Source organism: Phoenix dactylifera, chromosome 17 (genome assembly GCF_051530095.1).
Source record: "Phoenix dactylifera cultivar Ajwa chromosome 17, Ajwa_hap1_PhDact_Kaust_v1.1, whole genome shotgun sequence".
Lineage (NCBI taxonomy): Eukaryota > Viridiplantae > Streptophyta > Magnoliopsida > Arecales > Arecaceae > Phoenix > Phoenix dactylifera.
In genome coordinates, this window is record NC_143206.1 from 12297769 (window position 1) to 12323611 (window position 25843).

At 35.9% G+C, this 25843-nt stretch overlaps 2 protein-coding genes across 2 annotated transcripts; both read right to left on the bottom strand.

The window, feature by feature from the left end:
- Positions 1–7759: 7759 nt before the first annotated feature.
- On the bottom strand, positions 7760–8341 carry LOC103711752 (transcriptional activator hap3-like). The gene has a single exon (XM_008798022.4). It carries the CDS (start codon positions 8339–8341, stop codon positions 7760–7762), a length of 582 nt encoding a protein of 193 aa, XP_008796244.4.
- A 4370-nt stretch (positions 8342–12711) lies between these two features.
- LOC103711742 (isopentenyl-diphosphate delta-isomerase) lies at positions 12712–25542 on the bottom strand. Its single transcript, XM_039132777.3, has 6 exons — positions 25209–25542; positions 22188–22542; positions 18625–18709; positions 15431–15517; positions 15112–15345; positions 12712–13167 (listed from the first exon to the last, which is right to left on the bottom strand). The coding sequence occupies exons 1-6, from the start codon at positions 25367–25369 to the stop codon at positions 13094–13096; spliced, it is 996 nt and encodes a 331-aa protein (XP_038988705.1). The 5' UTR covers positions 25370–25542; the 3' UTR covers positions 12712–13093.
- Between the last annotated feature and the right edge of the window lie 301 nt (positions 25543–25843).

Here is a 25843-nt window from a genome sequence, read left to right on the forward strand (position 1 = left end):
TTACTCGAACTCTTCCAGCATGATAGGATATAAAACTTTTACATGCTCAAAAGTATTTACTAAAATAAATTTTAACTCTATCAACTAGAAAAATAAAATCTCTATTTTTTTCCTTAATCCTGAATCACATTTAAGGCCGAGATAACAAGGCTAAAGAAAAAGGCAAGAATGGGGTTCTTGCTTGCTGAAAATGGAGATAAAGGATGATGGCTATGATAACAAGGCTAATGAAAATGCGAGGAGATAGGATTCTTGTTTGTCGAATTACAGGTGAAGGTTAATAACAATAACGACGATGATGTCTTATCTACATGGATTTTTGTAGACACCCCAAATAGATTAGACCCTACTAAACACAAATAAAAATATCGACGCTCTTTCTCTAACCGCTATTTTGCCTTTCATATCCCCAATCTCTCTCTCTCTCTCTCTCTCTCTCTCTCTCATTCCATTAATTTATATTTTTATATGCACTATAGAATTCAGAAATTTTAAAGCTTTTCGGTCAAAAACATAATTTACTTAGACATTGGTTAGAAAGTGTTGCAGGCCTTCCGACCCGACAACAGCACAGTCCCAACCAACTGACGACAGAGAACGGCCCACGTCCCCCACGAGGTATTGTCCGCTCTGGGACTTCGGCCCGCGCGTCCAGTGCTACGGGGAGAATTTTTTCCGGCCCGCACGTCCAGCGCTGACGGGGGGATACCCGCACGGTTTTGCCCCACAAAAGGCGCGTCGTGAGGAAAGAGGTTTCCTCTCCTTATAAGGCACAGACCTTTCCGCTGCCTAGTCGGTCTGGGACTAAATTCGGCACCAAACCCACAACATAGCCCCCCCAGCGGGAAGGTCCTGGGTCGGCCTGAGCCGACGCAGCTCCCCAGGCCCAGGAAGAGTTTCTATGTGCGGGCGGGCCCCTACCTGGCGCGCCATCTATTGCAAGCCTTTCGACCCGATAACAGCACAGTCCCAACCAACTGACGACAAAGAATGACCCGCGTCCCCCACGAGGTATTGTCTGCTCTGGGACTCCGGCCCTCGCGTCCAGCGCTGACGGGGGGATACCTGCACGGTTTTGCCTCACAAAAGGCACCTCGTGAGGAAAGATGTTTTCCCTCCTTATAAAGCACAGACCTTTCCGCTGCCTAGTCGGTATGGGACTAAATTCGGCACCACACCCACAACACAAACTATGCTCCAAAAGACCCCTATCAGCCCTCAATCAACCAAGCTTGTGATTTATATGATGTTGAATCAGCCTGTCATTTTGCAATGGTGGAAGATGTCCATATATCTCCTTTTTATCACCCTAAATCAAATGTATGCCTTCCATAATGTGATGAATGAGAACCAAATGCATAATGTCTTTTTTCTTTCTTTTTTTTTCTTTTTTCTTTTTTTTGGTAAAAATGGTAATTCATATAGCTCGGACGTGAGTACATCTTGCCAAGTTAGAAAAAAGTAAAAAGTACAATGGGGGCGGGAGCCCTACTGTGGGCATCCATAAGAACTCCCCAGAATGTCGTGCAACATAGGAGGCGACCCAGTCTGCTACCCTGTTCGCATTCCGGAAGACATGTGCTCCTGGTACATACCCAGCTCCACTACCAGCTTGCATGTCTCACGAATGAGTGGGTGACCATCTTCATACATATCCGCACCCCGTATCCACTTGATCACCATAGATGAGTCATCCTCAATGTACATCCGCTCAGTGCCGAGCGCTCGCCTTGCATATGATATTCCCTTCCAGGCTGCTCGAAGCTCTGCCCCCACAACGGTAAGGCCTGTGCGTCGATCCTCTGCTGCTACCAAATTGCCACGGTGGTCTCTGATCACAAATCCAATACCTCCAGACCTCCCATTCCTCTTCCTGATATACATTTATCAACCTGTTGGCAGGAGATGCAAGTAGAGGCTTTACTTGTAAATAGACTAGCAGGACAAGCAGCTCCTAAGGCTAGGTCTAATCCAATCTCTTTGTGCTATGCAACTCTTTAAGCACATCCACTTCACCTGATGCATCTGGCTATTTTTTGTAGCTATGAAACTATCCAGACCCAACAACATGACCAGTTTCGGCGTCGCTATGGTTCGACGTCAGAATCTATCAGTGCCTATGAGATATTTGTGTGTATCACTTAGCTAGTTGCAGAACTGTAAATTTCCAGTATGCATGTGATAGTATCTGGTTATTGGATGGGACCTGATATTGAAGATGGTTGGGGTAATGTTGAGGTTGCTGTGGATGGAAGTATTTGATCTTGTTGATGGGCAATCTGTGAACATGCATACCTCCCTTTTGTCTGCATATTATTTTGTTTCATCTTAGTCTAATGCCCAATGCCAATTATTGGAGTTTTTTTTTCCAGAATAAATATACCATATATTATCAGTTCCATTATGAGTACTATGTTTCATTTGTGAAATTAAGCTTACTTTTTTAGGTGTCTGTGGTTTGGATCACAAAGTGACATCAATGCTAATGTAATGCTTCAAGAGCACAGAGTGTTAGCTAATCTTAACAATTTTAGTTGTGATCAGAGCTTTGAAACCTGATTTTCAAATTCAAGTACATGATGAATGATCCCTGAAGCTTTTTGTAAAGGAAATACACTAACAAATTTTTGGTGTGGTAGATTTGCATCCGCACCTGGACTTATCTTGGAGGCCCTGAACAATGAAATGAGGGTGATGAAGAGAGTCTTTAGATATGTGTGTGTGTTGCAGGAGCCCTGCGCATTGCTTTTACATATTCATATATATATATATATATATATATATATATATATATATACATGCATATATAGATACATATGTATCTATTTATGAAGATATTTACATGTACATATCGATGTATAATACCAAATATATTTGATAAATGTACTAATAAAATAAAATCTGCATATATATATATATATATATATATATATATATATATATATTATACATACATACAAAAAAAAATATTCATGCATACACATACATATATTGATAATATAAAGAATATTCAGTGTGAATAAAAAGTTGATATTATTGCCATTAAATACAAGAAGTATTATCACTAAGAAAACTAAATGCAAATTTATGCTATTTTTTATTTAGTAATGTTATGTAATAAAGTATGATCTAGGTTGTATTTTTCTCCGGGAAAAATGATCTAGTTTGCAATTTATAATGATATTATTGGAAGTACGCATGAAAGTCATGGACGTCTGTACAACTATACGACCCTATACAAACCAAGTCGCAGGTATGGCTCTTTAAACAAACATATAAAAACATGTTTGATTGAATCAAAGGCTGGACCAAAAGAAAATCTCACCTTAACAAATAGCAAACAAGATTATTTTTTAATAAAGATAAAAACCCAAAGTTATTTTAATAATATAAATAATTGATTGATTTGGAGTTTTGACTTCTGGGTTTAATATATTACTAATCTGATGGACAATGAAAACATTAATAACTACCACTGTTACTATGGTGTGATAGTTGTCACAACCGGACGATGGGTAACACTAACATAGCCAATTTTTTTTTGTGGCTACATGGATATTATTTGTCCAATTAACACTCGAACTACTATTATTTTGCTATTGTAAATAACTTTATAACACTTGTACATGCGAGCCTGTAAATGATGTCTTAGGCTTACATGAATGACCTTAACTAGACATGACTTAACTATTAATCTTGGCCATCCAAACTCCAAAAATTAACCTCAAAATCATCAGCCATAAGACAATATGGATCTGGTTGAATTAGCTCAGGTCAGATCGGATTAGATCGAGCAGGATCAACATCTGAATTGGATCAGGTTATCTAAGCCTTCTGGCCAACCCAGGATCAATTCAAATTTCAAAATCCAGTCGATACTTTCGAGCTCAAGTTCAGTCCAACTCAGTCCAAAGCATGGCTTCAATCTCCATAACTAAGGGCTATAACTTGCTTGACCCCAAACCAACTTAAAAAGCCAGACAACCCTGAAACTTTGAAGGGGAAAAAGCTGCAGTTGACTCAAATCCCATGTATTGGAATGCCCCATCATTTGATTTATTTTGAAAAGATCAAGGCAGGTGACATTCTTCTCAAAGCTTGCATCAGTTGTAATAGAAATATTTCAAAACGTACATTAGGCCTTCCTCATTCAAATTAAGAAAGGACATTGGGCTTATCTTAGAAACCATGGTTGTCTATTTTGAGTACCTTCTTCACCAAAAAGAAAAGATCAATTGTATTGTTCCACCTAATTAAGCCTTCCAAGTTGGTTGGTTGAGCTTGGAAGGTGATGGAAAAGTAGAGGAGTGTCCTTTTTTTAAATGTATATGTAAGAGCTGGCATGCAATTTTGTTGAATGTTTTTGAGATGATCCAATGCATTTTCACCTCATTTATGCTTAGCGATATCTTAGTACTGGTTCAATAGAATTTCTAGGTGACTTCTTCCATCATATACTTGTTCTTCAACTTTCTGAAGATTCAGAACAGATTCTTGATCTATAACATTACACAAAAATTGGTGGCAAGGAAAAATATATTGCTATCAGATTGAGATAACTGCGCCTTTAATCACTTGTCATGTATAAATTGTGACTAATGCATGCCAGGAATACCAAGATTTCTAATTAATAAAGAAAATATAAAGCAATATACAACTTATAAAGAGTCAGGTGGCAACATTGCCCAAGTCCACAAGGAGCACCAATGGAGAAACTTTCTGCTGCAGATGTCTTATAAACATCGATGAAGAATCCTGATTAGGTTTAGGATGTGAAAGGCCGAATTGAAACTAACCCTGAGCAATTGCTTCTGCAGAAAACATCCATACAAACTTGCTAGAAGGACCAAAAAATGACCGATCAGACTAGCTGTTGGCAAGATCTAATGACGTATGACTGATGGTGAAGATTCAAACATCGTAAAAGAATGACACGAGTCATAATTAACTACAGATGCAGTGCCTTCGGACGATCGCATCAACTGCCCCATGATGCTTCAACTGAGGACAAAGATGGAACACAAGTCATCACATAAGAGATGGATGTAAATGCTAGATAAACATGAGTTCATGGCTCCAGCTGAAAAGAACTCAGCATTTAGCACTAATTGTTTACATGTTAGAGATTAGATCAAGCCTTTTGTTTCCAGAATAGCCGGCCAATTTTAATCTTTCCTGTCATATTAATTTGGCATGAGTGTGACTAGGAGTTTCTATGTCTTGGTTTTATCTGGTTTTTATTGACATGAAGTATGGAATTTAGTATGTCAAGAATTAGAACAAAGCTTAGTTCTAGAATAGCTTACTTCTTAGTCCTTCCAATACCACAGCAGTTGGTTTTATTAGTTAATTTCTTGTTCACAACTCAAGGCATCTCAAACAATAATGTTCTGAAAGCATTCAAGTCACAGAAATATAATATTTTGGTGATCATGTCAACTGCATGATGAATGGGATTTCATTGAATCCATTAAGAAAGAAATAACAAGAGATTCAAAGTTTCAATCATCAAATTCGTGTTGGAGAATAATAACAGATTTGCTGATTAGTATCGATATCATATTTGAAGCTTGATATCAAATGATGAACTCCTAACATTTTTCTCAGGTTGCATGAACCTTGTTATTCTTAAGTTATACTAATCTATTTGTTAAAGAAAATCTATCTCTGCTTGATTTAGTTTCTTTTTTTGCTGTATTTGTTTTTCAAGGTTATGTTTCTTCTCTTTAGTTGTTCAAGGATAAGAGGAATTGCATCAATCTGATCTCATTAAAGATGTGACCTCTTTCATTGAAAAGTTCCTAGCAAGACTTCTTTGATATCCCAACAATTTTCTTCAAAAGAACTCTGCAATTCCTCATGGACAAGAATGCTTTGGAAGATTTCAAGTCACTGAAATATAACACAGTTTGGTGATGTTATCTGCTTGTTGACAAATGGGTTTGACCAAAATTTTTGAAGACATAGATTCCCAAGAACATTGACGTTCAAAACTTTGGATTCATATTGGAGAATGAGTATATTAGCAGCTAGAGCTTAATGGTCTCTACCAACTTATCTAAAATTACTATAGATATTTAAATTGTAAATGAATTATTTCACACATTCTAGAATTTTTAGATATTTATGAGCTGTTTATCTCTCTTTCCATGCTCTTATTTTCTGGGGTTGCGTTTCTTTCTTTTTTAAAGGTGAAGAATGGTTACATGAAGCCCATCTCAACAGATTTCTTTCGTTGAGTAATCACAAAGATTAGGCTAATACTTCAATAATTTGCTTGTAGACAATTTGGTATATGATACATCAACTTTGCTTGTACTTAAGATATAAACTTACTTGCTTGAGGACATTTCTGTATCCTTGTCGAAGTTTTTGAAGGCTGCACAATGATACTAATGATGGAATCTGTGACAGATTCAATGAACATCAGATCTCAGAAAAGCATAAGGCTCTTCGCGTGCGAATCTAATCATTCTACATTGGTTGATGTTATCGATCAGTGCAATTCCACGTCATGTCGCAGTCGTCAAGCCTTCTCATTTCCCAACTTGACACTTGTCGTCAAGCTGTTTAACTCCAATGAGCAATCTAATGTATTTGTTTCTAATGTTCTAACCAAAGCAGAGCATTGAAATCAGCTCCCAATGCAGGAGGCCATATTATCAACTCCACCATAAAACACAAAACTCAAGAATGGTCCCCCAAAGTGCTTTATACTAAGGAGGAGGACCTATGATTTTAACGCAACAAATCTTCTCTATGTGTTAGTTGAATTTTTCATATTTGTAACTGCACATTGTTATAATTGTCATCCACTAGAGACTGAAAAATATTAGCATCTATATTTCATTAGTATAGGTGGAGTGCTTTAATGTTGATGGCTTATTTACAAAAAATCATGCAACAAAACTCAGTTTAAAACACTCTTAAGATCTAAAATAAATTGAGACTACATAAATCTAAATCTGACTTTAGCGTATGGTACTTCACTGCAATATCTAAGGTCCCACAACTGATGGCAGAAAAATTTAACTTACTGGTGAAACCCCACTATGATGAAGATTGAAGAGTAACTAGATTTTGACATAAATCCGATTGTTTCTCTTCTATGTAATGAAAACTTGGGATGCTCACTTGGTTCCTCTATAACACGACCATAAGGGTAAAACATGGATCATCTAAAATTTGTAAATATTGAAGTATATCAAACATCATAAATAGATTTTCATTTATTTGTTTTCCCTCCATTATATATGAGAAGAAACCCTTTATTTTGAAGTAAAATGGAAATAATGAAGTAGAATCTTGTTTAATGGACAACCAAGATTACTTTCTTCCTTTGTAACTACTTTAAGTTAGCCACAAAACAAGGTCAACAAGATTAGTATTTGCCCACATATATCTAGCAATCAAAAAAACTCATAGGCCTTGTATACTTGTTCCAGAATCAAATAGAATCTTATACTTCATAGGATAAATTCAATATGGGAAAACTTAAGCATACATAAAATGATAGAAGAGCTTCATTCCAGAATAGAGAGATTGATATTTTCAAACACTGGGGACCATTTATAAGACAAGGTTCCAATGCAGAATACTGGAAATGCAGATAAATAGCACAAGGTAGTACATAAAGATCAGCAGTAGACAAGCCAGACGACTCCACCGCCGCAACCCACCCCACCTCCCAACCAAAAAAAAAGAACATATCATAGATATTATGCAGTTTAAATATTCAGGCAAATTCCCAAAATTGCTTTCAGAGAAATTTCTTTTCCTTTGCAACATTGCAAGGACTCTTGGAAGGCGATCGGTCTCTATACTGATTGCTTCTAAAGACTGGCAATTCATTTCTAACATTAATCTGAGCTGGCTTATTGCGCTTCATAGAGGTGGCCTTCTCTTCATGCTCTCTGTATCTACACAAATATCTTTTCATGGCATCAGCATACTCATCAAGGCCAAGTGTCTTCATAGCAGAACAAATATCATCCCCATTGATAGTCTTGCGCTTCTCCTTGCGGCATTGTTCAGTGGCTTCCTCGGTGACAAAGCTGATGAACTCGGATGCACATTCCTGCATAGTTTCTTTTGCTGGTTTGGATATCCTTGCATTGTTTGGCAGCGCTTGCTTCATAATTCGTCCCACATTGGCTATCGGCAATAGGTGATTTTGCCCATTGATGCATTCATATGATGTAGCACCTGCTTTGGCTCTAGTAACATTGCAGTCATGGCCTCTCAAATAAGGTTGGCCATCTGTATTACTATCCATTTTTAGGGAGGAGAAAAACCTGAACTCATCAAACACAGACACGTTGCGCCTTGGCCCCTCAGGCATCTCAATATATATAGGGGTGCTTATACATATGCGCAGCAAATGCACTGACATCTTTCTCCTTGTTTATTGGAGGGCAAGCAGAGACATGACTCAGGTATTCCATTTTCTTGAACTACTTGAGAGGTTGAATGTTTTAATGCTAGAGGCCTAACTTTGTTTGGCGTGCTGGTGGGTCATCAGTCTAATAATGGATCCACTACTCTAAATACTAATAATATTTTGTTAGGTTAGGTTTTCATTTAATAAGTAATGCTTGTATGAGAAAAGAGTGATGTTGGTTCGATCATGTTGCCTGATCTGAAATTGACAAGCAGACACTAGCATATGATTCAAACATATTTAAAATGAAAGCAATGATTTGTTGTGCTGTATATGATTTAGTGTAATATTTGTAAATAAATTATCTTACGACGCTTAAAATGTCGCAGAGGATGCAGACTTATTATCTGTTTTGTAGCCCTTCATTTTGAGGATCTAGGGACGAAAAAATGATGGAAGCATTAGAGAAATTTAAAGAAAAACTTTTGAATGCAAAAACCCTAGCAGAAAACAACTTGCGATTACTCAGATGTATTGCAAATAGGATTCTCCAAAGTGACCCAAATATATAAAACAGTATGTGCAGTAAAAGCCAAAGCTAGATATATGATGGGTCATTTATCCGACCATAAGATGCATTTATGAGTAAATCTAAAATGCTACTTATACTTTGAGAAGCTCTGATGCATGAACATAGTAAAAACTAGGGTTTCATAGTAAAAACTACATGAACATTAAGTGCCATATGTTATTAGGTATATATTGTTTGTACAAAGAAAAAGGGCCACTCTATGCATCAAAGGATTACACAGCAGATGGCACAAAGAGATTCCTTATAAAGCTACCTCGTTATAGTGGATTTTTGTTGTTGAAATTCACATGTTAGTGCTCAGCTGCCTCCTCAAGGCAAAGCATTGAAACTTACCAGAAAAAGGGCAAAGTATCAGAAGCTTCCATTTTTGATAAAATTTTATGCTACTACCTCTTATCTATCTTCATATCGGTTAAGGTTTTGGAGACATTTTATTTGGTTAAATAGGAAGTTCTTTAATTTGTTGATTGCATTATTATCAGAATTAAAAGTCAATGAATTAGATAAAACAAAGGGTTCCAGAGAGAGACTTAATTCATTTATCATAGTAAAATTAAAATTTATTTCATTGTTAAAGTATAGGAAGTTAGTGGGGCATATTAATTCTTAAATAAACAATGCTATGCGTCCTAACATCTTGCATAACATTTCATTTTCTTGGCTTGATTTTTATATCGTTAATTCATTCTCCTGGCTATATGGCTGTCATTCTCCTGGCTATATGGCTGTCTCCTCTCAAGGAAACAGAAAGAACAAAATGCCCGCTTGATGGTTTAATATGGGAGAAAGATATGTTGCATTAATAAAGCATGAGAAGTTTGTGCACTTTTTTGGAAAATCTGTCATGATACCACAAGCATTATCAGTTAGATATAAGAAAATTGTCTGAATAATGGGGTGTAAAAATCATTATATTGCTTATCATAAGATACACTGAGAAGTCCTTTTTCTTCCAAGGAAGAACAAGTTCCACATTTTCTAACATTACATGCAGTTAACATGCACTTCATGTCATATAACAAGACTAAATACTTGTTACTCAAGCTTCATGGTTTGCTTGCACCAATTTAGTGAAACCTTTGCACCCTACACCATTGCTGACACTCCATGCAATAGCCATTCAATTGGCTGTTCAAACTTTTAGTCAGAAACCTTTGCATATATCGAGGTGACACCTGCCGACAATCCGTGCGATGCTCGCGTGCTGCGGCTGATGAGACTCCAATATCCGAGGCGCATTTCTGTGGATTCAGTAGAGAATCTAACATTGTTGCTCTCTGCAAAGGCCAGAGCAATACCAACAGCCCTCCCAGTTCATAGGGTTCATCTATAGAAAACCTCCTCAAAATATTAAATTGTAAAAGGTGCTTCTTTTTTAATGGTTGCTGTTTACTAAAAAATTTCTTGTTGAAGCAAAAAAAAGAAAGAAAAGAACTTTAGTTATTTAATCTAGACAGACACTGCAACTGAAGTCCAAGACTAGTAACTCAAGGTTTGGGCACAGTTTTTGGAAACAAAACCATCCTAATATAGTAAGGCCAAGTTGCAGGAACCTGCTGGACACTTTTTATGGAAACAATGGAAGTTACCTAGGGCCAAGGGACGTTCATGTTCTCCTTGTCAGGGTTTAACGAACCATGAGATCTAGACCTTTGTCGAAACCGTGGACAAGTTCAACAATGTTCAAATGGACATTGTTACATAAACAAGGGTGATATACATTTTGGATTCTTGTTCTTTCATGACAAATGGAAGCTCCAGATGAAACATTTGGTTTTTTGAACACTAAGCATTTGAGTTTTAGAATAGCAAGAGATGTTTTTATTGTTCAATGTCATGGAAAGGAAAAGAAATATTAAGAACCATGCTGAAAAAATGTTCGCTAGGGATGTTGAGATTGGATGCAATTTTAAGCACTCATCTTTGGTTGCTTTTAAAATGAAAGGGTGGGGCTAAAAGATTCAAACACATAAATTGATTACAAATTTACAACCCCAATATCTTATGCCAAGATCCCTTTGCTCTTAAACACTTTTAAGATCAAAACTTCTTCGAGCAAGGAATTAAAAGTTTGATCCTGTAACTTTATGCTGGATATGCTTAGAAAAATAAAATTGATTATTGACCACATTTTCCATGAATTACAAGTCATTAGACGTTGATGTTTCTCTTCTCTATATCTACATAATTACTATGAGAAAATACAGAGATTGTCCAAAGGGATCGAGGATGAGAAAAACACCCAGCAAAGATAGAGTTCTGCTATGGCTTGCCTCTCAGTTCATCTCTGGCATCCAAACTGCCTACTATCATGACCTCCTGAAACCGCTCTTAGTTGTTGCACTTTTCCTGAACTTTTCCTGGAGAAGGCGCATATTGGAAGGTCTCCAAAAGCTAATGAGCGTTACCATGCGCTAATGCTCTTGCACTATCTCCCAGGCTTCACGCAGATCTTGGCACCGTAGTTGGGGGAGGGTGGACTTGCTTCATGATCTTTCCTAGGCTGGCAATGGCAAAGAAAAGCTGCCAGTTTTGCTTCTCGAGCCCTCTTGCCTAAGGCCATGCCAGTGCAGGAGCTCGAGGCCGTGTAGCTATCATGAAAGCCTTCAGACTCGAGGCTCCTCCACACCCTTGGCCACCAATCGAATTTGCTGAAGGTGGTAGCTCAACAAGTTGGTTAAAAAAAAATCAAATGCAATGAAACCCCACTTTGAATGTAAACATATTTGTTGCTGCTCACGCATCTCTCCTACTCACCATAATCAAAAAGCTGAATGCTGATTGGATACAGATTGGATGATCATATGTCTATATTTATATTTATTTTATTTGATGAATATGAATATAGATATAGATGGTAGCCGGATGTAAAAATTCATATTCGTATTTATTTTAAATAGATATGAATTATCGAATATTAAAAATATAGATACAAATACGGATATAAATTCGATAATTGCAGAATTAAAAATATTACTATATAGATGATAAGTCAAATTAATAGCATGGTAATATAATTATTTATTTTTAAAAAAATTTTATGAATATTATATAAAATTAAATAGAGCTACAAATATAATCAAATATTCAATCAGATAGTTATTTATCCATACTCAAATCCATTTTCTTCAATGGATATAATATATTAGCCGGATGCTTAAATTTTTATTCATATTCGGTTAGATTCAAATACGAAATAAACTCGGACAAATATTGTCCGATCCACTTTCACCCCTAAAAATCACCGGCATAGTTTAAGTGTGGTTTGCTATAATTTGGGTGAAGCATGGCCATATTCTATACAACTAGACAGTAAACTGTTGTAGCAAGTTCGTTGCACAGAGAGAAAAAGGGGGCAAGGGGAAGAATGCAGCAGTTACAAGTAAACTTGAAAGTATTTATTCTGAGTGCTGCAGATACAGCGAAAAAACAGGAGAACCTATTCCAGAAAGGATGGAAAAGTAGCATCTGTTCAATAGTCTGTGGAGGCAATTAAATAGCAGTAGAAGCTTATTTTCCCTCAAAAGACAACACAAGCTTACTTTGTTCTCTGATAATGGGTGCTCTCTTGCAAACAATTAGTGGTGGCCTTATTCTGTTCCAACGACTTAAGCAGTGATAAAAAAAATTAGGAGCTCCAAACTTAAAGTCTATAAAATAGAAAAAGTACATGCACTGATTGTGACAACAAATGATGAAAGAACACTTTGAGTGCCTCATTGCAATTTGAAAGAGAAAGGAAACCAAAAATCCATAGTGCGCATTTATTACTGCATTAAGAAAGGGAGAACAGTAGCTCATCAAGATTCAAACTTTTCCATACATGATAGGCACCTGATTTTGGTGCAGCTGGTTGTTCTTCTGAATTTATCCAGTCCAGATGTTCCCTAAGCGTGTTTTGTAAACTAAGACATGAGCTTGGATGACTGAAAAATGAGGGCCAAATGTTATTAACTAGTACCACTTAGTTCCCTGACGGCTGTTGTTAACCTGACTGCCGTTTTAACGGCATATTCAGAGACTTCAAACCTATTTAACGGCATATTCGGAGACTTCAAACCAGTAAACAGCTGTAGGAGGCACCTGGCACTTGCAAAACATCAGATATCATTATTGTGACCTCATATATCCATTTGAAGCTTCTCAAAACAAACAACGACAATGACAGGCCCTGCGAAATCCCCAAGAGCACAACCTGTGGCATCACAGAAGCACAATATTAAGCAATGGCTAGGTCAGAAGGCTTAATAGACGGTATAAAGTAAAATGGAATAATAATAAGGCAGACAACACCAGAAAGAATGTCATAAACTGGACATTAACGAATCAACAATCATTACGTGTTTAAAGAATCCAACCAACCAAAAGATAGGCCAGATCCTCACTGGTTAAACGGGTCATTGGTCACAGAAAGCACTGTTAATCAGCTACTCAAGTCATGAAGATTATTTCTAGAATTAATGACAACTGTAGTTTTTGGATGAGGGCAGGCCAGGATGGCATAATAGAAGGTGAGAATTAAAATGTTTCAGTAATATAGGAGGAAAAAGAAGGATGTTTAAGATTGATACGGAAATGGCATTTCATAGGTGTAAAGTGGGATTGCATGATTAGCTCAACCAAAAGTAGCTTGCAGGTTGATGAATAGAACTAAATCAGAATAAGCTGAAAAAGGAAAATAACATAATGCAGAAAAAAGCCTTTAAAATTATTTTCGTAAAATGACATATTCTTATGAAATGTAGAATAATATTATTTATTCATTCAAAAAAAAGCTCAACAGTTCAAGTTCATGCGAGCATACAACCAAATAATGAGTAGTCAAATAAAGTTAAAAAATAAACTATTATTAAGAATCAATGAAACCTGTAGCTACTGAAATATGAGCGAGCTACTTAGCAACACCGTGTGACCAGGTTGCATTTAGGAGCAACCAAGTGATCGGTAATGAATTTGAAGGGATTTTAAGCCACGTTTAAGTGGTCACTAGTGCCTATGTCACAGCATTTGACATGTGTCTAACATGCAACCATGTCCTAATGGACACCTGAACATTTAGGAGGAACCACGTGATTGGTAATGAATTTGGAGCTGAAGGGATTTTAAGCCACGGTTCGGTGGTCATCATGCCTGTCACAGTGACATGTCTAAAATGTCAGCATGTTGTCCAGAAGAGCTGTTACATATTGCACAGAACATCCCACATAGAGACTATTTACATTATGATATTGCATTTTTTGATAGAAGAGGTCTGTAGATACCCCTAACTCCCCTAGTGAACAGAGGATTTGAACATCCCTATTTGTGTCTTCATGTAAACACTAGCGTCAATGTCAACCATGTAGAAGGATTTTCAAGGAAGCTTACCTCAAATATATTAGTTGTATTATGTAATAAGGTCTTAGCTAAGCTATTCAAAATATTCTTAGAGGCAAACATAATTTATTATGAGCTCTATCAATTTTTTCACTTATTCCAAAATCTTAAAAGATATATCTTGTTTATACCCAAGCAAGAATGCAGAAGTACACTAAATCTAGAACTCTTCATGTGGCATCAGCATCCTAATGCCACACAACTTAGTAGGAGGATTAAATATACAAGGAAAGCCAAAAAAAAACATCCTTAAAAAGGTTATGATCTCTCTTTTATAATCATGAGCTTGAGCATCATAATGGTTGATCTTACAAATTCAACACCTTAACCATGCACATCAAGAGACAGCAGATCTTGTTGCCAATATGTCATTAGCATTTACATTCTAGCATAGTGATGTTCATGCATTAAATATTTATTGCTATGAATTTATATATAGAATGTCTGTGTGCCTGTCTATCTGATCATTATCAACAGGTGATCAAGAAAGAGCTGGGGTTACACTTCCCTAAAATAAATTTCGGAATGGAAGTTTCTGGATTCCATTATTAACTACCATCAGTTCAAACCTGAAAGAGGCAATTACATTTTTACTAAGTGTTGATCAAAAGAAGAATGGGCAGATAATTTTCAAGATTTTTTTCAGAAAATTATATAATTGTCTTGTGATTTAGTTAATTAAGAAGATGAAGCATATTCGGGCAACAATCAATGGCCTTAACCAAAAGATTATGTGTGAAAAGTCCATGAGCTGTTTACTTACCAATCCATTGACCAGTTGAGGGATGAAAAAGGGCACCAATCCCTGCACCAATTGATGCAAAAACTAATGATGCACTACATTTGACCATAGTTCCGTACACCTTTTTCCTAAAACGTCTGACTTTCGCCCTTATATCAACCTCTTCATTACCATTGTTGGACTTGCGGATGAAGCATCTGTAAATTTCAACCATGGTCTGAACAAGCCATGATGCAGCTACGCCTAACAAATGTCCTGATGGGGAAAAAAAGATGACAATAAGAATCAGTGAGAATATCTATAGCTTACAAATGAAAGATATTATTGCCAAAAGTTCAACCTCTGAAAGTTGTTCTGCTGACACTGTAGAAATACAAGAGAGATGGCATCCCTCTGTTGGCTTTGCGCCTGGCTGACTTAGGAATGTCTGAGAACCACAACTCAATCATTAGCATGTGAAGAACAACTGATTATTCAGATAATGGAAACAAATAGTGGAACAGACAAATGTTTTTGTTCGAAAGAAACTTCATCTGTATTGAAAAAAAAAATGATGCAATGGATGTCCTCCAGTAAATATAACATAGCACCCTAAAATAGCAACTGACAAGATCCCCAAAATGCACAATGTTAATGTTTCTTCACAGTCCATATACTTCAGGCTTGATATTTTATATTAGTAGCAGCAGCATGTTCTATAGGGGGTGTTGTGCAACCATATGCCTGACTTATATGTGCATCAGCTGTCTGTAGATCATCTTTTAGATAGATATAAAGGACTCAAGAGAAATAACAAATGCATGGGTTATCATGCAACAACATATCGATTTATTTACACAGTATATGCATAAATCACAAAAAGACAAAATTACATGCATAAAGTACACTAAATATTCAAGTGCAGCAGGTATATAGAATGATTAAGGGCTGCTATACCAACTGTTTCCCACAACCTCCTTAATACTCAAGGTGGACCATATTACACCGGTAGCATTAAAAAAGGAATGACTATGAAATAAATCTGCTAAATAGGACTCAAAGAACTTCAGTTACTGCTGGAGGAATTGCCAAGGTGTTTGCTTCATTGGATGAGCCAATATTGCGCTTGTGGACACATGACAATGAATGAAGTCATATGCAAGGGTAAACACCAATAGGATTTATAACTAGAAGCCATGAAGTAGAATGATGGTGACATGCCATGTAAACCAATGCATAAAATGTAAATGACCAGAAGCCATCCTCTAGAGCAAGATTGAAAACTTAGTTTCAGTTCCAGCCAAGTCCACACAATTCTGGCTTCAGCAGATTCGGTGGTTTCAGAAGCTCTACTCCAGGTTTCAAAGTTTCAGAAAGAAAATTTAAGAAGAATTCAATGTGAAGAAAATAAAAGAAGCCAAGAAAAGCTATTACACCACATTTTAGGATATCTTGTATTATATAGGTTCCTTATTTATGTAATTTAGACAATTTAAGATGGAAGTTAATATTGCATATAAGTGAAACCTATTAGTATACTAGCATTTTGCACCATGATCATATATATATATATATATATGTATGTATATATATATGTATGTATATATATGTATGTATGTATATATATGTATGTATGTATATATATGTATGTATGTATATATATGTATGTATGTATATATATGTATGTATGTATATATATGTATGTATGTATATATATGTATGTATGTATATATATGTATGTATGTATATATATATGTATGTATGTATATATATGTATATATATGTATATATATATATATATGTATATATATATATATATATATATATATATATATATATATATATGTATCTATATATGTATATGTATGTATCTATATATGTATATGTATGTATGTATATATGTATATGTATGTATGTATGTATATGCATGTATGTATGTATATGCATGTATGTATGTATATGTATGTATGTATGCATGCATGTATTTATATGTATTTGTGCATCTGTGTGTATATTACTTACTTCTCAAACTTTAATTATTTGAACATTCATTATATTAGCTATTATTAAGTTTTTCATTGCTTAGTGCAGTCGAATCTTTTTCTTTATTACTGAATCTCTAATTTAACTCAAGAAAATAAAAGGGAAAACTTTAATAATTGATATTATATATCCTATGTACTTACAATGATAAAAAAATGATATTAGATTAAAAAAATAATATTAAAACTCAAAAGACACATCTATCGCTAATATCAGCTGAAACAGGCTAAAACCACCGAAACTTAACTGAAGCTAGTCAATTTCTACTGAAACTGATCGGGCTTAGTTTCATTTGGTCTCAGCCGAAATTGATTGGTTTCAGCCAAAACTTAAAATCCTGCTCCAAAGGAAGCTTCAAGTAGTACTATGGACAATAATAAAAGAAACCAATTGGCAGCAATTTAAGACCGTACACTAAGTAAGTTGGCAATGCAGGCTAAAGAGGATAAAGTTGATGAACAGTATGGGAAAAATGCATATCAATGATCTCAGTTGAAGATGACAATAATACGATGAAGTTGGTCTTAATAAGGGCTATGTGTGAGAGGCTAATCATAAGGCTAACCTCAATACACCTTAAAGGATTTTTTTTTTAATGATGTATAGGGTCAATGACTAGTGTGTAATCAAATAAGGACCATGTTTGCAACTTTTGGTCAAGAGAGAAAAGGTTGACAAAAGAAAAATGACATGGCCAACTTTGTGGCACGTCAGATGCATGGGCACTATAATGTTTCCATTCCTTTGTCATTTGTTTCCACAATCAATATCAAGAAGAAAATAAGGAAGACTAGAAGTACTTATTATATGTGCTAACTGAGAATTCTCTTGGTGCCCAGGTGAGTTAGAAACATGTCTTTGCACATAAGCATGTATTATCACCCCCTCATAAATCAATCAGGGAAAGCATATACTGCTTCTCCATAAGCCCTCCACCCACCACGCAAAAGAAAAAAGGCCATTATGAGAATCTGAAAATAAGGATGGCACATACTATTGTTGCCTACCAAAACAACTCCTAAATGCAGTATAGATAAACGTTCTGAAGTATAAAGTGGAGCAAGCTGGTACTTTCCAACAAAAGTTGCTTGCTGAACAACTTATTGAACTAGCACAGCAACCGAACCGACAGCTCTGAACTCTTTCATTTGTAAACCATGGAACACATGATGTGCAAGATGATTCTAGATCTTCCATGTCTTTGTCAAAATTAATAATTTAACACAATGGAAATAGATCAGCAAACTATTCCGAATTCTCCTAAGAATTTTTAATGAAAAAAAGGAAATTTATTACACAATATCACCACTGTTCATGCAGTTCATTTTTAAATTTACAAGTAAAAAATGTTTATCGGTTTTGTATCCCCGCAGCTCAATTTCTCTGAAGGATTTAGCTAAAATAGGGTCGTTGACTTGGCAACTATCATACCCAGCAAGACAGAGGAGCATAGAGAAGCACTTCAAACATTTGTGAAAAAATATATTTTTGTAGATTTGTAAGGCTAAGTACCTTTAAGAAGTTTCCATGCCATTCTTGGTGAAACATACTGAACAGCAAGTCTTTCCAGCACTCGTCTAGTCGTTACAATAGAAGTCTGAAATGCATAAGACAGCTAAAACCAGTAAGTTGTTGCTCCTATGATTGACAAAATTGCTATTAAACAAATGAATATAAGCAAATTCGATTTAAAAAGTTGAGAACAAATCTTAAACACATTCATCCATATAAAGTCTATCATATATAAATTGGACAAGGCTCATTGGTCAACATAATTCAGCTTATAGGTCCTACAATCTCAACGAATGATGTATGCACAATCAAGTTGAGTATGTTGGCAAATGGTAAGAGAACACCTGAAAAGCAGTGCGAAGTAGCACAAACTGAGGAGGAACAATTTGTTTGCTAAAACCAAAAAAGTTGATTAATTAGAAAAAAGTACGCATGAAAGCATATTCGTATAAATTTATAAACATAATGCAAAAAAAATAAAATACAGAGAGTAAGTATATCATGAAAAAGCACACATCTCCAAAATACAGATTTTCTTATTAAATTCTTGTGTAGGAAAGAAATGAAGGTTGACAACAGAATGACCTCCCTCTCCTGCTTCTGTCAGCCATCCATTGAGCACTCTCTTCCCTCAATCAAGCACGCGCATTGCACAAGCCAGATTTCAGTAACAATAACTCATAAGCCTTATCCCATATTTTAGTTCTGCTTGATAGTCTTCAGCAAAATTTGTCCTATCAACATCTGCATCACACATTTGTACAAGGAGTTTTGCTTCCATTTTCTTAATTATACATAGTTTTAATTTATCCATTTCCTTAGATTATATCTAGCTTTATTTTTCGGTTTAGAGAGGGTCGGAACAAAGTATCACACCAATCAGTCCATGCGGGAAATAATGCTAACATGTTAACTATTACTGTGAGGTGGCCATTCAAGACCTAGTCCTTAACTCATTTATAAACAAAAATCTTAAAACTGATCTCATGTACTCCACTTGGCCAGATATTCTACACATGATGTATTTCTTTTCACTGTTACCATAATATTGATGCATGTATCAAATCATTGCAAACTGGTAGCAAAAAGATATGTCTCAATTCAGACTACTCGAAAGACAAAAGAATACTACAAATAAGTCTCTCTAATCATGGAATTGCCAAAAGGGCAACCACTTGAACATAACGAGGTAAAGATTTTTCATCTCCTTCTTGTAAAAGCATTGCATTGGACCTACAATAAGAATACAAATAAAAGAGTAACCGGGAATAGGAGTCTTGATAATATATCTACTCATGATATCAAAACAACCACAACTTCATGACACCTTTGCAAATACTAGAGAGGTTGATAATCTTCATGATGATGATATTGAGGCCAGTGCACTGGAGTTAGCGACTAGACAAATACTAAGTTATCAATTATTTTCTCCCAAGAATATGTAAAAAAAAAGGATATTTCTGAGGCTTTATAGAACAAAGTAGACAAATCTTCTCATAGGGTCTGTGATCATCTTTAAAGCATGGCAATTATCTTTAAAGCATGGCAATTATGAATTGAGTAGGGAAAGGTGGGCAGAATATGGCATCATGTAGGCATTTATAACCTACAATGTTCTCGTTACCCCATTTCATCATGGATCTAATCATATGGCTAGGTTTCAAATTCAATACTATAATATTTTTAAGCGTTCAACAACATTTACACGCTACAGGAGCAAATGAAGATAACCATTTAGCCATAAATTTCACCTCCTTTCCCAATTGGCAGAGGAGGGCTGTTAGCAAAATGTAATTATCTTTTTTTATATCTTTATGTGTTTTGCCGTGTTAATGTATGGCCAACATGCTGCTTTCATATCTATAACTAGTTTATATTTTTATAATCTTTCCTAAAGAATGCACTTGTAATTAACTTTACAAATATTGGCTCAATCCAATAAACTCGTGATTCTGGGAGCTGGGCTTTGTACCACTCCAATGCCATAAGTTCTTAGTCTTTTGCAACAAAGGACACCTCCTTATACGAGTTTGGTAAATATCATAAACCTCATATCAACTACTAGTTGCAAAATTTACAATTGTTCCTCTTCCTCGAGGAAGAGGTAGATGAATGTAGCAACAAAATTTCAAGGGTGGCATTGGAGTATCCTAACAACTGAAAATACAAAATGTATTTTGAAATTTTGGGCTCACTATTTAGGCCACAATAACTGTTGAGAAAGTTTGTCTAAAACCTGGTAAGTTATGAAGACAGAGACAAAAATGTCTGTTTACAACAGAATCTAATTTTTCAACAGGTTTTTCTGCATTCGCAGAAAAGCATCCGTCTAATTCAAAATGATAATAAAATAAGATAATATTTGTGTAATGTCTTATTTCAAGTTGTCAATTGATTTTAATAAATGGAAAAATGATCGGCAACACATCACCAATCTAAAAAGGGAATTGGCTTGAACAGCACCAGCACAACCCTAGGACCTATAAATATGACCTCTATTGCATATTTACTGTCCACAACCACATCAACTAATAGCGATGCAGTTCAATGCACCACATTCAGTTGCAAATTTGACCTAGAAGACAAGTACTTCTCTGTACTTTTACATCGTGCAAGAATTTTTTTAAATAAATGTGCAATAGATTATAAAATACATAATCTATTGAAGTAAATTATAAGGTACATAATATTTTTCTCTCAATCTTTATACTTTTACAGCTCTAACAAAAAAGTTCAACAACAATCTTTGTGTGGCTTAAATAGTCAATCCAAAACTTTTTGATATACAAATGAACCATAGCCAGTAGGTGAATGTGAAGCAAGCACTCAAACCATTACATCAGTTTGATCAGCTGCATAACCCAATCCATTGGAATTGCAACAAATTCGATGGGGTTGAGTTAGCATTCATAAAGGAAATTACTTAGGTACAAATTAGCTTAGTGTTTACATTATAATCACATGCATTGCATGTAACTAGTATAAGATGGAATATATGTTGGATCATTTGTAGGGAACAGTTTGTTGTAAAGTACTAGCACTTAATTATAAATGCTAGCAATTTATTTTGTAAACAACTAATTTGTATTTCTTTAAAAAAAAAAGGGCAACTCAAACACTCTTAACTCCAAATCAGAATCATTAACTTGCTAATGAGGATACCAAATATTTGATCTCCATATCAATGACTATCTTAGGCTTATCGCACCTTATCTGAAGGGATGATGATTATAGTCATGGAACAGATTCAACAAGAGCTATAATGTAAATTGTATGGTTAATTAAATAAGATCAGAATGTATTGTCTGAACAATATATGTTCCAAACCGTATCAATAAGTGGTTTGTAACAATAACCAAGTATGGAAAAGCAGTTGAAATCCCAATTTCTAGTTAATTTGCAAGAGTGCACCTTCAAATGCATATAGAATCAACTAAAAAGCTAGTGAATTGTTAACAACAACCTTTAGCAATTCAAAGCAGGGATACTGGGAGCTACAAAATCCACTCAGATGATTAGAAGAAGATTAAAAGGAGACAATAATCAAAAGTCAAAAGATTCACCTCACGGATAATTTGTTTCACCGAATTCTGGAAAGGTGTAACCAAATCTATAGGCCTCTCTTCTGGCGCATCTTGTAGGAAATCATCATCATCATCATCTTCTACAGGAGGGCGAGGTTCCAAAAGGGGCAAATAGAACAACAAAAAGGACCTTAGTGATGTCATTCCAAGGGCCTTAAGTCCAAAGGCCGAAAAAAGAGGTTTTAGCTGTATAGGGTATTCTTTAGTTCTGTACTTAATTGAATCATGATAAAATGTATCTTTAGAAGCACTGTGAAGATCAGGAACATAATCAGTGTTCAATGCTGCACTTGCACCAGCATCACAATAAGCAATCGAAAATAATCCTCCATCACTGAAATAAAATACATTACAGCCATTAGAGATGAAGGCCATGAATTTCAGATAACCACAACATGAAATAATGGTGTAACCAATATAAAGGAATTCTCTTTTAAATGATGAGTTGTGCGTTAACAACTCTATCACAACCACAAGAAGGTGCTTACAAAATACCTATTCTTAACATATGTCATCAGAAATGTTTACAGGATTACAATGAAAAATATGGTCACATTCAAATTCAATGGCCAAAAGGTACTGCAATTGACTGTAACTGATTTGGCTATCTCATCACAGAACAGTGGAAAGATATATCACAATTCTCTGGAGTATTATGTATAGGTTAAATGAAATGGACATTGCTTCTCTTTCCAGACCATTATAATATGATGCATGCTAGTGATACCTAAGGCAGATTTTTATGAAATTGCCAAGTGTGCCAATGCTGCATTGTTCCAAAAAATGAGGAAAGCCGGGAGTTTCAAAGATAGTTCACCAAAGGCGACATTGTTGAGATTGATATGTGGGTGAATGAAGTAATGAACACAAAGAGAAATAATTTGAGCCATGCATCGAAAGACATAAAAATAATGAACTGATTCAAAAGGTATGGTTTATATGCAACAAAAACTACACGTTGTGATAGTAAAGAGAAAGTTTAAGATCCGAAAAGAAAGAAGGAAAGAGATGCAAGCTATAAGACCTTAATGGATGTATTAAACAGGTCTAGAAAAACACACGAGCTATGGGACTACCCCTTTGTAGAATGAATGCAAGAAAAAGGACTCTGGAGGCTGACTTCTAATAAAGGGCATCAGGCTAAGCCAGTCAGTTATGGCAACTCTTACAACGTACCAAATGGGAAGAGTGTGATCTTTACAATTGAATAAACGAACAATCCATTACAAGAAACAAGGTACATGAGAATTGGAAAATATGATTGCATCAGCAAGAAAACAGTATGATCTTTAAAATTAAATAAGAAATGCAGGTGCAACAGATACTCCGAAATAAATGAGGTGCCAGTGATCTTCACTAGCTACATCAAAAATTTTAATTAATGGATAGCCAGAATAGCCTGTATAAGAATACACTTCAAGATACAATTAAGTTAATAGAACAAGAGTGACCATCAAAAAAGGTTACAAAACCTCACAAAAGCATCGTGAGACAGGAACCTAAGAAAAGCACTTACAAGAAGCTCAAACACAAGAGAAAACAAATACAGGATCCAAATTAGATACAAGGAATGGCTCTCTCTCTCTCTCTCTACACTTTTTCATGACACCAAGAAGCATCTCATGAAGAGACATTATAGAGATAATCATCTGACTACCCTTTTATATCCTCCAGAATAGTTGCACACTTCATATTGAACTCCAGATGTTCTTCTTTAACATAGATAAATACTGGCCACAAAAACGACAGTTTTCCTTCCTAGATTATATCCTGCCTAGCCACCTTAAATAACTAGAAAATCTTCGCCAACATACTCTACTATATGACCACCTCATTCTACAGATCCTTCCAGTTCAGCCCTTCAGAAGAGACACTTGAAAAGCTAAATATCATCTGTTCCCCCACAACCATACTACATTCTGGAACTTAACAAAGTAAACTTTGTATTTGTCATTACAGAAGTGGCCTTGTAAGAATATCTGACCGTTGTTGGAGCATCTTAAAATTATTTCTTTTCATTACAAACATGATGGCGACAGTTTTTTTACTTTTGTCATTTCAGCACAACTATGATGACCCATCTCGTCTTTATAAGTCAACATCTTGTTGAATACCTATAATCCTCAAAGTCTATTGCTCCAAGTAATAGTAAAACTTTCTGAACTTTCTTACACGTTTCACCCCATTAGAGCGTGCATTATTCCATCAAACATTTTGAGCTTTAGCTAATAACTTTTCCATGAAAGTTAAACGCAATACCCTATATCAGAACCCCATCAATTACCTTTTCTTCTAGACATAGGAATTTCATGAGATTGCTCTTTAGCCTCATAAGCTTATACTGCTACCAACATGGTACATTTTTGTACTCTCCAACCAGCAGTTTATGCTTCAAGAGAAGGCCCTCTTTCCCTTCTAAAGTCGCATACTTTTGCTTAAATTTGAATATGACTAAATCCTTGCCTCCTAATTAATATCCAAAATTATCCCATGTTTGATTCTTATCAGTAAAACCATAGCTTCAAATATATAATAAATTATACAGAATGTGGAAAATCATAAACAATTTCATGTACAACAAGCATAAACTGTTTAAAAATTTGATGTTGGAGCTGCCTAGAATAGGTCAGCAGACTCATTCATCCTCGCATTATCTGTCCTCACAACTTTGCACAGAGAATTCGTTCCAGATCCAATCCAATGCAGACTACAATCAAAGAAGGAAAAGGAAAGTTCTGATAATTCCACCACGGATTACCCATTACTAGAAATTATATCCGTTTATATCTAAGTTCTTGACGCATACTCACACCTTTGTAGCGTAAATTTAGTAACGGGAACCAGAGAAAGATGATGTTTTTTTTGTTAGAGAAAAACGATCTTTTTCTTGATCTGGTGAAACCTATGAACGAGAATCTTAAATCTTCTAATCCCAACAAGAGATTATGAAACAAAAACACCGAGAACGCAGGCAAGAAAGGGGGGATCCAATAAACTCACCCGAAAATAGCGCGGGAGGCGAAAGGCCTCCCCGCCGCAATGGAAGCGGCCGCGGCCGAGGCGGCGACGGTGGCGGAGAACAAGCTGTGGGAGTGGAGGGATTGGGCGGAGAAGCCCTGACTTCTCTTCAAGAGATCAACCAGGAGAGCAACCCCCGCCATTGCCACAAGGCCGACGCTTTCTTCCCTCAAAGAAAGGGAATGGATGGCTCTTTTATCCCAGCGCTTGCTTACGTCCGCGAGCGAGCGAGAGAAAGAAGGGAGAAGGGCTTGGCCGACTTGGAAAGAAAGAACCCTCCCTCCGGCTTGGAAAGAACGAACCCTCGCATGTCCGATATTTGGGCCTTGGGTCGTGTTCTGAGTTCAGGTTCGACTCGGAAGAGGTGTTAATCTCACCCAATTGCCGACCGCGATACCTTTATTGTCGTATAATTTGATTTCAATTAGACTCCAGCTAGGTTTTTCATCTCGGCTGATATGTTGATGATGGTATGGGAATTTAAATAAAATGTTGATTCTTATGACCTTGTTGATGATGTTAATTTATGAAAGAGTACCTCTACCAATGATCTACCATATCACTGTTTAGCTCTCCAAGCTGATGTTGTTGTCATGGTTACCATTTGATTAGTCATC